General features: G+C 62.1%; 1 protein-coding gene across 2 annotated transcripts in view; it reads left to right on the top strand.

The window, feature by feature from the left end:
- Positions 1-682: 682 nt before the first annotated feature.
- LLGL1 (LLGL scribble cell polarity complex component 1) overlaps positions 683-13,316 on the top strand; it is a 17,937-nt gene continuing 5,303 nt past the window's right edge. Inside the window, exons 1-16 of one of the 2 annotated variants that reach the window (XM_072730521.1) lie at positions 683-963; positions 4,322-4,419; positions 6,523-6,604; positions 6,697-6,827; positions 7,850-8,008; positions 8,087-8,249; positions 8,328-8,463; positions 8,792-8,846; positions 9,006-9,160; positions 9,235-9,458; positions 9,632-9,699; positions 10,784-10,937; positions 11,012-11,116; positions 11,833-12,125; positions 12,445-12,592; positions 12,820-12,973. In XM_072730521.1, coding sequence (XP_072586622.1) covers positions 883-963; positions 4,322-4,419; positions 6,523-6,604; positions 6,697-6,827; positions 7,850-8,008; positions 8,087-8,249; positions 8,328-8,463; positions 8,792-8,846; positions 9,006-9,160; positions 9,235-9,458; positions 9,632-9,699; positions 10,784-10,937; positions 11,012-11,116; positions 11,833-12,125; positions 12,445-12,592; positions 12,820-12,973 — 2,206 coding nt within the window. In that variant the 5' untranslated portion in view covers positions 683-882. The remainder of the gene's footprint in view (positions 964-4,321; positions 4,420-6,522; positions 6,605-6,696; positions 6,828-7,849; positions 8,009-8,086; positions 8,250-8,327; positions 8,464-8,791; positions 8,847-9,005; positions 9,161-9,234; positions 9,459-9,631; positions 9,700-10,783; positions 10,938-11,011; positions 11,117-11,832; positions 12,126-12,444; positions 12,593-12,819; positions 12,974-13,316) is intronic. The other variant, XM_072730520.1, reaches the window with a different exon arrangement.

The following is a 13,316-nucleotide window of genomic DNA, read 5'->3' as shown; positions in this document are numbered from 1 at the left end:
CTCGGAGAGTGGAGGCGGGGTGCAGCTTTGTTTATATAGTGTTGCGTGCAGGGGAGGCCCTTCCCCCACCCTGGAAGAGCCCAGATCCAATCTCGGTTCGCCCCAAACGCCACCTCCGGAGGCAGGGCCTCTTACCTGCCCCTCTCTTTAGCTGGATGGCCCGTGAATCCCGTGCTGCTACGCGTAGCCTTTTACGATGGACCCTGAAGGATGTGTAGGAGATTCCCAGGGGCTAGGGACTGGGGAGGGCATTCCTGACTGACCACCAGTGGAGCAAAAGCGCGGTGGTGGGAGGCGTTCTGGCACACTTGCGAACAAAGCGCTGCCCCGTGGAACTGTATACCTTGGCAATCACTGGGCCGTAATGTAGGTGGGGAAACTGAGGCTGAGGGGCCGAGAAGTTGGATCTGTCAGAACTCTCCCGGCTCTCGGGGCAGGTCCGCCTCATTACCTGAATAGGCACGCCGCTCCTCCCTGGAGGAAGGAAAGGCCTCCTCCAAGTTCGGGAACACCCGTCAGCCCCCTCCAAAGCTTGTCCCCAGCCGCCCACGCAGGAAGCCTGGCTCGCGGACTACAATCCCGGCAGGACCCGCGCCGCGGCGCATGCTCGGCGGGAGCACCTTCGCGAGCCCGGCCGAGCCCGGGGGCCCAGTCTTCCCCCATTGTCTGGCCGACAGGGGCGGGGCGAGCGGCACCGGGGCACACCCATTGGTCGGGTTGTACGTCAGTCGCGCTCTGCGTCCGCCCCCGTGCAGGCCCCGCCCCGTGCGCCCGCGTCCGGGCCGCCTGGCGCCCCGCCCGCGCCTCAGGACCCGCGGGGCCGCGCGGCGCATCCTGCGGGCGGCGGCGGCGGCGGGCGCGGCGCCGGCAGCCGGACGCAAGATGATGAAGTTTCGGTTCCGGCGGCAGGGCGCTGACCCGCAGCGCGAGAAGCTCAAGCAGGAGCTCTTCGCCTTCAACAAGGTGCGGCGCGGCGGTTCGGGCAGAGGGAGGGGGCGGGACGGGGCGGGACGGGGCGGGCCGGGGGCCCGAGCCCGGGGCCCGAGCCGGGGGCGCGGGGGCCGGAGCCACGTCGGGCCCGGGGGGAGGGGGCGCCCAGCCGAGGCGCGGCGCGGGGGCCGGGTCGCGCGCCCGTCGGCGAGCCCCACTTCTCGCCTCCTCCTCGGCTCCACTCTCGGACTCTGGGTGGGTCTGGGTCCCTCGCTGACTTTCCGAGTCCGCTCCCCCGGGTCCCTGTGGGCCTCGCTGGCCCTGGCTCTGCGGGTCTCCGTGTCCCTGGGTCGGTGTCTCTCTCTGTCCCTGTGCGACTCTTTACATGTCCTGGGTCTCTGCCCCGCCTCGGTCTGTGATCACCTCCTGTCCTAGCCTATCCTATGCCTGTGTCTGGGGAGGGGGTGTCTGCCCCTGCCCCTGTGTGTCTCTGCGTATCCCTTCTCTTTCTGCGTCTGTCTCTTCATCTCTGAGTCTTTGCGTGTCTCTCCACCTCCATGTGTCTCTGTAAGGTGTCTGGAACTCTCACTCTGGCTCTCGGTCTCTGTCTCTTTATCTCTCTTCCTTTGGGGGCCCTCAGAGCCCCTGCTCAGCCCTTGGGGCAGCCCAGGGCCCCAGTTTGTTTTGCTTTCGCACCCAGGCCAGTGGGGAGGGGTGAGGAATGGAGGCAGATGTTGGGGGGTGGGGCTGGGAAATCCTTTCCCTGTTTCTTTCCTCCCCACCCCCAAGGCCCGGGGCTCTGCCCTGGGGGCTCTGCCCTGCCCTGTTTTGCTGGGGTCTCCAGAGAAGATGCCTGGCTGTGTAGATGAATACACTCCTGGGGCCTCAGTTTTCCTTGCTATAAAACGGGGCCACCTTTTTCCCTGCTCTGGCTCCCTGTATCACATGGGCCTGCTGACCTATCCTTTGGGCCAACATGGAGATGGTTGTTACTTCCTTTCTTTTCCTGGGTAGGGCAAGAGGGGCCACAGTACTGGGGCTCCCTTCCACTCCCTCCTCCCCTCCACCTTTGCACCCATGCGTGGTTGATCCAGGCCCCAGCCTTTCCCTTGCTAACTTCTGGGGTGTTGCTTCCGGGCTCAGTTTTACTCCAGACCTCTGATTGCACAGCCCCTCACTGCTCTTGGGGATTAGAGTTACTATCCCCATCATACAGGTGAGAAAATGGAGATTCAGAGAGGGATGACAACTTGCCCAGAGTCAGAGAGCGAGTCGGGGCACTCTGTCCTCGTGGACCCTTGTCTATGAGGTTTGACTTTAGCTTTGAGGTGCAGGGGTTTTTGGAAGGGCTGCTGTAGTCCTGAGCCAGACTCCAGGAGACTCTTGTTTAAGAGAAAGCTCTAGGATGGCTGGATCTGAAGTGGTCGAGGTGGAAATGTCCTTTGGGGCAGGCAGGGTTTCCTGGTGATGGCGGCTGCTGGGGCCTTAAGACATGGTGGCTGAGAACTTGCAGGGGCCTGGGAGGCCCAGAGGGGTGGCTGGTGCCCGGGGTATCCCAGCTGGTCTCTTTCATATGCTGGGTGGCTGTGAGCAAGAGCCCCTGTGAGGTGAGAGGAGAAGGATGCTGGGGGCAGGTGTCACTTCATCAGCCAGTGAGTCGGGGTGTGAAGTGGAGATAGATGGTGGGGAGGCTGGGCTCCTCCTGGCTGGCCTTGGGTCAGCAGAAGCCAAGGGTTCTGAAGCCTTAGAAGCCAGTGAGGCCCTATTCTGAGTAGGTGGCATTGGTGGGAAGGTTGAGGCTTGGGGTAGGGGCTTGCTCACACGAGGAGATAGGTGATCACTAGAGAACAAATAGATCCCAGATTCCCGAGTGGTGGGAAGGGTCAGAAGCAAGCATGGACCTTGTACCGTCTTGCATCCGAATCTCTGTCCTGCCCACAGCTTGCCTGTGGGATGTCCACTCTATGTCAGTTTAACAATCTTGAGCTCCTACTGTGTGAGGGGCCCCCTTCTAGGTATTGGGGACACTACAGTGACCAAGAGAGACAAATGCCTCTTTGGGGTGCTGATATACTTATGGGGGATATAGTAAAAAGCCACAGCAAAAGAGTAAAATGTGCAGCAGTTTGGATGATGACCAGTGCTGTGGTTACAGTAAAGTGGGGTGAGGGTAAGGAGTATAGGAACAGGGAGGCTGCTAGAGCAGGGTGGTTTAGGGAGGGCTTTGAGGAGTTGACTCCTGAGCTGAGAGCTGAGTAATGGAGAGGAGCCCTCTTTGGGCACTGCTGGGTGTCCAGGTAGAGGGACAGTAGATGCAAAGGTCCTGAGGCAGGAGCCTGCCTAGTAAATTGGAGGAGAGCAGAAGGGCATTGGCCCAGCAGTCAAGCTAGGGGAGGGAGCGAGGGAGGAGGAGGGCAGACAGGGGCCAGGTGGTGAGGTGGGAGCCCCAAGAGGGTCCTGAGCAGAGGATGGGATTGGCTAGACCTGGTCAGCTCTGGTATGAGCGTGGGAAGCTCTCCCCCTGCACCCCCAGCCAAATGGGCTACTCTGTCCTCAGGTGGGCTCACTGCCCCTAGTGAGCACATGGGACACTGAGGTGTCGAGAATGTTTTGACTAGCCTGAATCCAACCAAGCAGGCTGCAGAGAGAGCTCAGTCCCTTTCTGGATTAGTTGAGGCAGGAGGGAGGCTGGGCCAACAGGCCTGGGGACCACAGTTTTCTTTTGAAATGTATGTCTTCCTGAGGCACTGGTCAGGAGATAGCTGGACCCATGTGTCATGTCCCACATTGGTGTCGAGGATGGGGGTGGGGTAGGGGGTGCTCCAGTCTGGCATCTGGGGATGAGTAGGAGTTCCTTGGTGGTTGTGGGAAAACTAAGGAAAGCACGAGCAAGTAGTGAGTGGAAGGAAGGAGCAAGAACCTGGTGGGCAGGGGTCTGCCCTATGGCTGGCCCTACCAGGAGGAGGGGCCCTGGGGGAGGGAGAGGGTCAAGAGCCTTGACCTAGCTGATCCTGGGTGTTGCCCTCCCATCTCCATGTGGGGCTGGTGGGCCTCAGAGGGCATGGCACCTCTCCTCCCGGAGCAGGGTACAGACCCCTACTCCGTGGGATGGGTAGGGCTGACTCTGCTGGTACCTTGTGGGTCCTGCTTCTCTCTGTTGCCAGAGCCCTGCACACAGCAGGCCGGACACAGGTGTGAAGGACAAAGCCTTGGCCTGGGGCAGGCCTCTGCCCTGTGGATTAGAGGTGTGATCGCCTGTTTTAGAGCTGAGAACACTGAGGCACGGGGCTGTTGTGCAGCTCTGCTAGTGTGGAGGCTGCCTTGGGGTGGGCCTCAGGTGGGCGGGGGAGGGGGGGTAGTGCCTGTGCCAATGCCCTCCCGTCCCCTGCAGACTGTGGAGCATGGCTTCCCCAACCAGCCCAGCGCCCTGGCCTTCGACCCAGAGCTTCGCATCATGGCCATCGGCACAAGGTCCGGGGCCGTCAAGATGTATCCTTTTCGAACCATGGCCTTCAGGGCCCATCAGGACCTCCTGCTTGCAGCCCCCTGTGCATAGGCCCTTTGGGCCCGGCCCAGCCCTGGAGGCCGCAGTCGGCGCAGGGGTTCTGGTGGAGGTTGGTATGGCCTCTGCCCTGAGCCTCTTCCTTACAGAAGTGTTTGTGGGGGAGGGGTCAGCTGGTGGTGGTCACAGCTGTCCCTAGCTGCATTTCAGCTAGCCAGTTACCTAGGCGACCCTGCCATCGTCCCAGCAACTGACTGGGGATGCTGGGCCAGGACACTGGCCATACAGTGTACCCCCGCAAGGGTGGCGGGTGGGCCAGGGTCTCACAGTGTGCCTGGCTCCAGTGACCAGACACTCATGTGTGTGCGAGTGTGAAGACACATGTGTTAAGCCGAGAGGCTGGGGGCCGTGCCAGGCTCAGCATGGTGAGCGCGGCGCGGCCCCCACCTGGGTGCTGGCGGCTGCACAATGGGCCGTGTGAGCCACACAAAGCGGGCATTTTCCTGCAGGCACAGGGTGGGGGGGGTGCTGGAGGGGCAAGCAGGCAGCTGAATGCCTCCCTGCCTGCAGTGGAGAACCCCACCCCTGCTGCTCTCCATGAAGCCCCTTGGGTGGGAAAACCCAGGTGGAGGGCCTGGTTGGGGGCTGCTGGGTGAGGGGTGCTTTCCCTCACTCCTCCTCTGGCTCTCAGTTACCCTCGCCAGGGACACTGGTTGGCAGCAAAATGAGTCAGTGCCTGGGGTCTTCCCTCTCCAGGGCAAGGTGGCCCGGGAGGGGTGGGTGCCGGGGCCTGTGGTTTGAGTTTGCCTTCTCTGGGGAGCGTGGCTGGGCAGGGATGCCCCTCCACTCCCACGGGCCCCTGAGGCCCCAGCGGAGCAGGGAGTGGGGTGGGGAGGGACAGGGCCTGGACCCCCGCCCCTGAGCCCCCACTGGCCCTGGGGGGCGTGCATTGCCTGGCCTCTGCCCTCCCCCACGCTGCAGTCCTGCTCACTCGTGTGTATATCGTGTTCCTGAAGCCCCTTTCTCCCTGTCAGTGGCTGCTCAGTGCTCTGCGCCGCCCTGCAACTCCGTTAGTCACTGGCGCCATCCCTCCGTGCTCCTTGTGCTCACAAAGAACCTGATGTACTGACCAGGAGACAGCCTCAGAGGAGGAGGCTGGGGCTCTCCTCTCTCCCCTCGTTTCTTCCCCCAAACTACCCTAGCCTGGAGCCTTGGGTTGGGAAACTGAGGCTGGCCCCAGAAGCCACCCCTCCCCCTCAGGGACAGCCCGTCTCCTTGGCAACCTTGGTTCCCGCCCAGCAGCTCCTGCTCTCTCTTTTGTCCCCTCTTCTGTGTTCTCCTGGCTCCTGCAGGGAATCCCAACTCTGGCTGGAAGCAAGGTCTCCTGTGTTGTTGCGGGGCAACGCTGACCCCTCCCAGCCCTCCCTCTCGAGGCCCCCTGCCTGACCACTGTCCAACCTGGAGCTGCTGTGACTCTGGTGCTGGCACCTGGCACTTGAGGCAGCTCACCCACCCTTTCCAAGCCTCTGTGTATTGTCTGTGAAATGGGCAGGCTGAAGCCTCTCCCCGGTCACAGTGGGGGCCACTGGCTGCCTGCCCTGGAGGGAGATTGGTTTCCTTGTCCATAACTGGAGGCAGCCTGGACTCTCCTCTGCCCCAGGCTTCTGTGCCCAGGCCTGGCCTGGCCCCTCTGCCTGTGTGCTCCCAACCTGTGGGGCCTAGCTCTTATGCACATTGGAGACACACTAGGCTGACACAGAGCAGGACACTGACCATGTGCCAGGCCTGGGCCAAGTGTGCTAGCTGTTTTTATTCTCACTTGCCCTGCATCAGTCCTACAAGGTGAGAGTGGGGCTCACCAGCCTATCCTACAGATGAGGAAGTGAAGGTCACACAGCAGCACCAACTTGCAGGAGCAGAGCAAAGCCTGCGCTTAGAGCCTGAGGATATCTTGTGGGTACAAGGCAGTGCTTTCTGGAGGAGGGGTCCCATCTGGACCTCAGAGGGCTGGGCTGGCTGGGACCTGTTGGAATGGCTCTTGGGAAGGAGGATCTCCGGTGTCTGCTTCTGTCCTTGACCTGTGCATGCAGCTATGGTGCACCTGGTGTGGAGTTCACTGGCCTACACCGGGACACAGCCACCGTCACCCAGATGCACTTCCTACCCGGCCAGGTGAGCCTCTACCCTTGCCCACTCCCACAGCCCCCACACCCTCCCCACCCCAGCCCAGCCCAGCCCAGGCTCCGTCTCTGCTCATCCCCCAGGGCCGCCTGCTAACTCTGTTGGATGATAGCAGCCTTCACCTCTGGGAGATTGTCCACCACCATGGCTGCGCCCACCTGGAGGAAGCACTCAGCTTCCAGCCACCTAGTCGGCCGGGCTTTGACAGTGCCAGGTACTGGAGGACTTGACTGGGGACCTGCTGCCGGGCATGGGGGTGTGGACGTGGTTGGAGTCAGCCTTGCAGAGGCACCGTGGGCACACAAAGCTGCCCCTATGCTAGAGTTCAGGGTGAAGAGTACATTGAGCTGGGCCTGATCTTGGAGAAATGTGCCACATGGACGTGGCGGGTGTTAAATAGGGGGCTCTGGCTGAGTCTGAGGTGAGCATGTAGTGTCCATGCTCCAGTGACCACTGGGGCCTTTTAACGGTTGGGGCTGGAGCAACAGGCCATAGTGTGTGTAGCTGGATGGGCAGGTTTGGGGGCAAGGAGGGTCCCACCAGGCTGTGAAGGTGCCAGCAGGACACTGTAGGGGAGTGGACTGGGCCTGGCCCCCCGATGGGCATGTCCCTGGCCCTGCTGGCCCTTGCCAAAGTGGTCAGAGTAGCTTCCGGATTTCTGTACGGCCTCAGTGGGAGGCTTGTCCTGCCCCTGCTGGGGGCTGGGTGATACCCCCCCACACATCCAGCTCTCACGGCCGGGGGCGGGGGTGGACTCAGCCAGGGGTGCTGCGCCCACTCCTGCCCCAGGGCTGCTCTTTCAGCATCTGCATTCAGGGTCAGTTGAGCCCTCCTGCAAAGTCAGGGAGTCCTCCGTGGGCTGGTGACTGGGGTTCCTGGGTGGGACTCGGGAGGGTCATGTGTGTCCTGGTGCCCGTGATCCTGGCCCAGGCACTGGCCTAGTTCCTGCCTTCCCCTTCTGGTGCGTGGGAGGGGCTTGGGAGCCTGTCTCCAAGACCTGGGGAACCTATTTTTATCCCTCTACTTCCCAACATCCTGATGAATAATTGAGTGAGCTAATTACGATGCCCGTAGCCGCCACCATTGCCTTTCTGGTGCGCCAGCCCACTTGATCATTGGGCCTCTGTGAGCACGCAGGGGCCCTAAGGAGCTACCAGAAGCAGCCCAGCCCCCTCCACCACTCCTCAGCAGGTGGATGGGCTTGGGCCCTCACCTGCCTCCCCTCATCCCCTGCAGTGGCCCGCTCAGCCTCGCCCGTGTCACAGTGGTCCTGCTGGTGGCGGCTGGTGACATGGCAGCCCTGGGCACCGAGGGCGGCAGCATCTTCTTCCTGGACGTTCCCACCTTGACGCTGCTTGAGGGGCAGACTCTTGCCCCGGATGAGGTTCTTCGAAGGTGAGAGGCAGGTGGACTTCCCAGCAGCCACTTGGTGCCTGGGTGGTGCCCTGCCAGCTAACCTGAGCCCCTCTGCAGCGTGCCAGATGACTACCGGTGTGGAAAGGCACTGGGCCCTGTGGAGTCACTCCAAGGACATCTGCAGGACCCCACCAGGATCCTCATCGGCTACAGCCGGGGCCTGCTGGTCATCTGGAACCAGGCGGCGCAGTGCGCAGACCGAGTCTTCCTGGGCAACCAGGTACATGGAGGAGGCCAGCATGGTAGCCGAGGCCCCCTGCTCCTGCCCCTGCTCACACTCACCCCCTCTGCCCTGCAGCAGCTGGAAAGCCTGTGCTGGGAACGCAGTGGCCGCACACTGGTCAGCTCGCACAGCGACGGCAGCTACGCCGTCTGGTCAGTAGACGCCGGCGATTCCCCGATGACACAGCCCACAGTAGCCACCACACCCTACGGTGAGTGCCGGAGAGTCCGAGGGCAGCCGCTGCCACCTGAGCATGAGGCTGACTGGTCCCCCCAAGCTCAGGCACTTGGGGCTGCCTGGCCCTGGTGGGGGTGTCCAGGAGGACTTGTGGAAGGGGGCAGTGCCACCGGATCCTCAAAGGTGAGACTGCTGGGGGTTCACGGTGGGTCAGTGGGCCTTCCCCTTGGGGACTCAGGAAGCAGCTGTGAGGTGGGAAGTGATGGAGGCAGAATAGGAACAGGAAAACCTTGAAGGAATGGGACACGGGGCCCTCTTGGTACTGGTGAGCAAGTGAGCCCGACACTGTCCCACTCCTCCAGGCCCCTTCCCCTGCAAAGCCATTAACAAGATTCTGTGGCGAAACTGTGAATCTGGGTAGGTGGGGAGCCGGTTCTCAGGTACGGGTTGGGAGGTCATGTGTATGGGGGGGGGGGGCTCTGGGACACAGGGCTGTCCTGCGTTACCCACCCTGGGTTAGGTAGTGGGCACCTGGGGCCTGGGGGGGTTCACATGGCTCCATTACCTGCCATGCAGGGACCACTTCATCATCTTCAGTGGCGGCATGCCCCGTGCCAGCTATGGGGACCGCCACTGCGTGAGCGTGCTCCGAGCCGAGACTCTGGTGACGCTGGACTTTACCTCCCGCATCATTGACTTCTTCACAGTGCACAGCACACGGCCTGAGGACGGTGTGTGCCCTGTCCCTCCCTGCCCTGTGCCCCGTGCCTCCTGCAGCTGGACTCACCTAGTTCTCATCCCGCAGAGTTTGACGAACCCCAAGCCCTGGCCGTGCTGCTTGAGGAGGAGCTGGTGGTGCTCGATCTGCAGACGCCTGGCTGGCCTGCCGTGCCTGCTCCATACCTAGCCCCACTGCACTCGTCTGCCATCACCTGCTCGGCACACGTTGCCAACGTCCCCGCCAAGCTGTGGGCCCGCATTGTGAGTGCTGGCGAGCAGCAGAGTCCACAGCCTGCCTCCAGCACCTTGGTATGTGCCAGGGTCCCCTGCAGGGCCGGGGCCTGGGGAGGGAGGATGGCCCTGGCAGCGCCCAGGCACAGGCCCAGAGGTGGGGTTTCAGAAGCACTTTGGGCCCTGGGTGCCAAGTCCAGGGTGAGGAAAAGGCATTTGTCCTGACCTTCCACTTCTGTGTATCTGCCCAGAGCTGGCCCATCACTGGGGGCCGGAACCTGGCCCAGGAGCCATCACAGCGAGGGCTACTGCTGACCGGGTAGGCAGACACGTGTGCTCCGTGGCGAGCACAGGTGTGACGTGTGTGTGTGCGCGCGCACGCGCGCGCGCGTGTGTGTGGGCAGATGGGGCCTGATGCGGCCTGCACAGGTGCGGGAGAGCCCATTCTGGGCCTGATGGGTACTGCCCTGCCCAGTGACTCGGGCCCTGCCCCTGGTGGGGTCAGGCCATCCCTCTCCTGCAGGGTGGATTGGGATGAAGCTGCCCTGGGCCCTGGGTTAATAAGGCCCCGCCCTGCCCTGCCTTTTGGTCTAAAATTGAGCTCCACCCACCCAGCCTGCCCTGGGACCGGAAAATCTGGGCTGGCCCACGCTGATCTGCCCAGGGCAGGTGCTGGAGAGCCCATCCTGGGCCTGGCGGGCGCTGACGTGCCCCAGTGACTCAGGCCCTGACTTCCTGCCCTGCCCTGCCCCTGCTGCCTGCCTGTGCCGGGACCCTCAGGCCTCTGACTCCAGTGTCCCCTCCCTTGCTGGAGAAATCCTAATCATGGCTTCCAGTGCTTCTGGAGGTGTCCCAACCAGCCCCAGAGACTCATGCACCTTTTCACACGCTGGCTCTGGGCTTCCACTACCGCCCAAAGGCCTCTGACGTGGGCTCTGCAGCTGTGTCCTGAGGCTGCACCCCCAGATTTGTCTGCTCCTGCCCCCCACTTCCCCTCCCTGCTTCCTCCCAGCCTCCCCAGGCTTCCTGCTGCTCTGCCTACATGGCTGCCTCATGCCCCAGCTGATCCTTCTGCTCTGTGGCTAACTCCCGATCACCTTTTCTGGATGCGCCTGTAGTCCTCTCTTCCCTGCATTATCTCTTCTACCATCTTCTGCTCGTCACACTGGTGATTATTTCCACCTTTTCACCCTGTTTGAGAGGCCCAGGTGCATGTGGTCTGGCATACAGTAGGCGCTCGGTGTGTGTTTGCTCTTTACAGTAGATGCCTCCTGTTTGCTGTGTGCAGTGGGAGTCTGGTCCGTGCTTGGCATCTGCAGTAGGTGCTCAGTGAGTGGTTGTTGGATGAGTGGATGTGGGGTGCAAGGGGCCCCAGACTGGGCCTGACATCACCTTCCCTGCAGCCATGAGGATGGCACCGTGCGGTTCTGGGATGCCTCAGGTGTGGCACTGCGGCCACTCTACAAGTTAAGCACAGCTGGCCTCTTCCAGACAGATTGCGAGCACGCCGACAGCCTGGCCCAGGCCACCGAGGATGACTGGCCGCCCTTTCGCAAGGTGGGCCCCTCCCCTAGCCCTGGGGAGTCTGGCCCCAGCTCTGCCCCGTGTCATCTCCCCATCCCGCCCCCCAGGTGGGCTGCTTCGACCCCTATAGTGACGATCCTCGGCTTGGGGTGCAGAAGGTGGCACTCTGCAAGTACACGGCCCAGATGGTGGTAGCTGGCACTGCAGGCCAGGTAAGATGGAGGTGTCATCCAGGTTGGGGTCTCAGAGGGCTTTCTGGAGGAAGTGGGCCTGACCCAGATGGTCTGGTGGAGCAGGAGGGGGACCATCATGGCCAAAAGCCCAGAGATGGAAATGGGGCTCCAGGTGGGGATGGCTGGGGTGAGGCCAGCCAGGGAGGTGGAACCTACTAGGGGGTCTTGAGGGCTAGACTCTGGTTGTTAGGGAACCATGGAGGGTTGGGGCTGGAGTTGAGAGCCCAAATATTAGGTGAGCTTTGGGGAAGTGGGGTCACTGCTATGCTTCCAGCACTCACACGGTACATAGGTGCTCAGTAAGGACTCATCGTTAGTTGTGAGGCAGGCTAACAGGGAGTCCTTTGCTTCAGAGGCCAATGGGCCTTGGTTACTGCTGTGCCACTGGCACTTGTGCATTATACAGGAGGTGCTCAGTGTCTGCTTATTACTAAATGAAGACAGGCATGGGGGTAGGGGGCATATTTTGCTGCTAGACGGCAAAGCAGTGGGTCTTGGTTACCGTGTTTCCCAGTGCTTAGTGAAGACCCTAGTATACAGTAGGCAGCCAATAAGTGCTTTTTAAGCAGATGAACTGGAGACCGTACTGGGACCACCCTGGCAAGGACTTTGCAGTATGAGGTAGGGCCTAGGTGGTCTAATACCATCGTCGTCCTTGCTGACCCTGCCCCTACCCCACCCCACCATGGGCTCAGGTGCTGGTGCTGGAGCTAAGTGATGTGCCATCGGAGCAGGCAGTCAGCGTGGCCAGTGTGGACCTCCTCCAGGACCGAGAGGGCTTCACGTGGAAGGGCCATGAGCGGCTGAGTCCACGCACGGGGCCGCTGCCGTGGCCTGCTGGCTTCCAGCCCCGGGTGCTGGTTCAGTGCCTGCCACCGGCTGCTGTGACAGCCGTCACGCTCCATGCCGAGTGGAGCCTCGTGGCCTTTGGCACCAGTCATGGCTTTGGCCTCTTTGACTATCAGCGCAGGAGCCCTGTGCTGGCCAGGTGTGTGGGGGACGGGCCCAGCCTTCTGTGGGAACCCTGGTGTTTCCCTGCAACTGTTGGGGCCTCGATCTCCCCTTCTAAGCTCTCATATGGTAAAGATAGGGTGACCTGAAGCCCCCTTCTCCCTTGGCAGCTCCGTCCTTATGGGAAGTGTCACTGGTAGAGTTTTAAACCCCTCCCCCACCCCACCCCTGCCAAGCTACTGGGTTGCAGGACAGCCACACAGGACCTCTGGTTCCTGACCCATGGGGCCAACGGGAGCACAGTGGCTGCTCCAGGAATCTGCTCTGTGGCCCAGCTGGTACCTTCCTGCCCACAGGTGCACACTACACCCCAACGACTCCCTGGCCATGGAGGGGCCACTGTCTCGGGTGAAGTCCCTCAAGAAGTCTTTGCGCCAGTCTTTCCGGCGCATCCGCAAAAGCCGAGTCTCGGGCAAGAAGCGGGCCACTAGTGCCACCAGCAAGGTGAGCTGGGGCCAGCCTGCCCCGGGTGCCGCCTGTCTACCTCTCAGGGCTGGGCAGAGCAACAGAGCTGGGCACCGGCCCTGGCCTTGGCCCCAAGCCTGGTGTCCACTCCCCATAGTTGCTCTGGCCAGGCTGATCAAGAGGGTGCCGGGCTGCTGGGCACCAGGTTGCATGGGCGCAGGCAAGGTGTTGGGAAGGCGGCGTCCTGGAGGCCACTGCCTCTCCAGTTGCAGGAGGCCAATGCGCAGCTGGCTGAGCAGGCCTGCCCCCACGATGTGGAGATGACCCCAGTGCAGCGCCGCATTGAGCCCCGCTCTGCCGACGACTCCCTCTCTGGCGTTGTCCGCTGCCTCTACTTCGCTGACACGTTTCTTCGAGATGGTGAGATGGGGAGGATGCACTGGGGAGATGAGCCTTGGTTGGCCATCTAGGAGATACGGGGAGGGGGTGGGACCGGGCCTTATGGGAGGGTAGGGAAGCCTCTACATGCCACACTGAACTGGCTCCCCAAATAGTCCCTGGCCCCCAGAATTCCCATGTGTGTGGGGCTGGTGAGGGAGCCTGGTGGGCCTCTGAGATCTGAAGAGGGAGAGGGAGCCCAAGATCTGAGGGAGGGGCATGCGAGGGTCAGCCTCACTGAGGAACCGGCTTTGCCCCTGATGGCTGGGAGCCTCCGCAGGGTCCTCTATAGACTGCTGTGGCCTGGTTTATTGACTGATTCGCT

The sequence above is a fragment of the Vulpes vulpes genome, chromosome 12, assembly GCF_048418805.1.
Source record: "Vulpes vulpes isolate BD-2025 chromosome 12, VulVul3, whole genome shotgun sequence".
Lineage (NCBI taxonomy): Eukaryota > Metazoa > Chordata > Mammalia > Carnivora > Canidae > Vulpes > Vulpes vulpes.
Note: the sequence above shows the minus strand (reverse complement) of the source record. Positions and strands in the feature narration are given on the sequence as shown.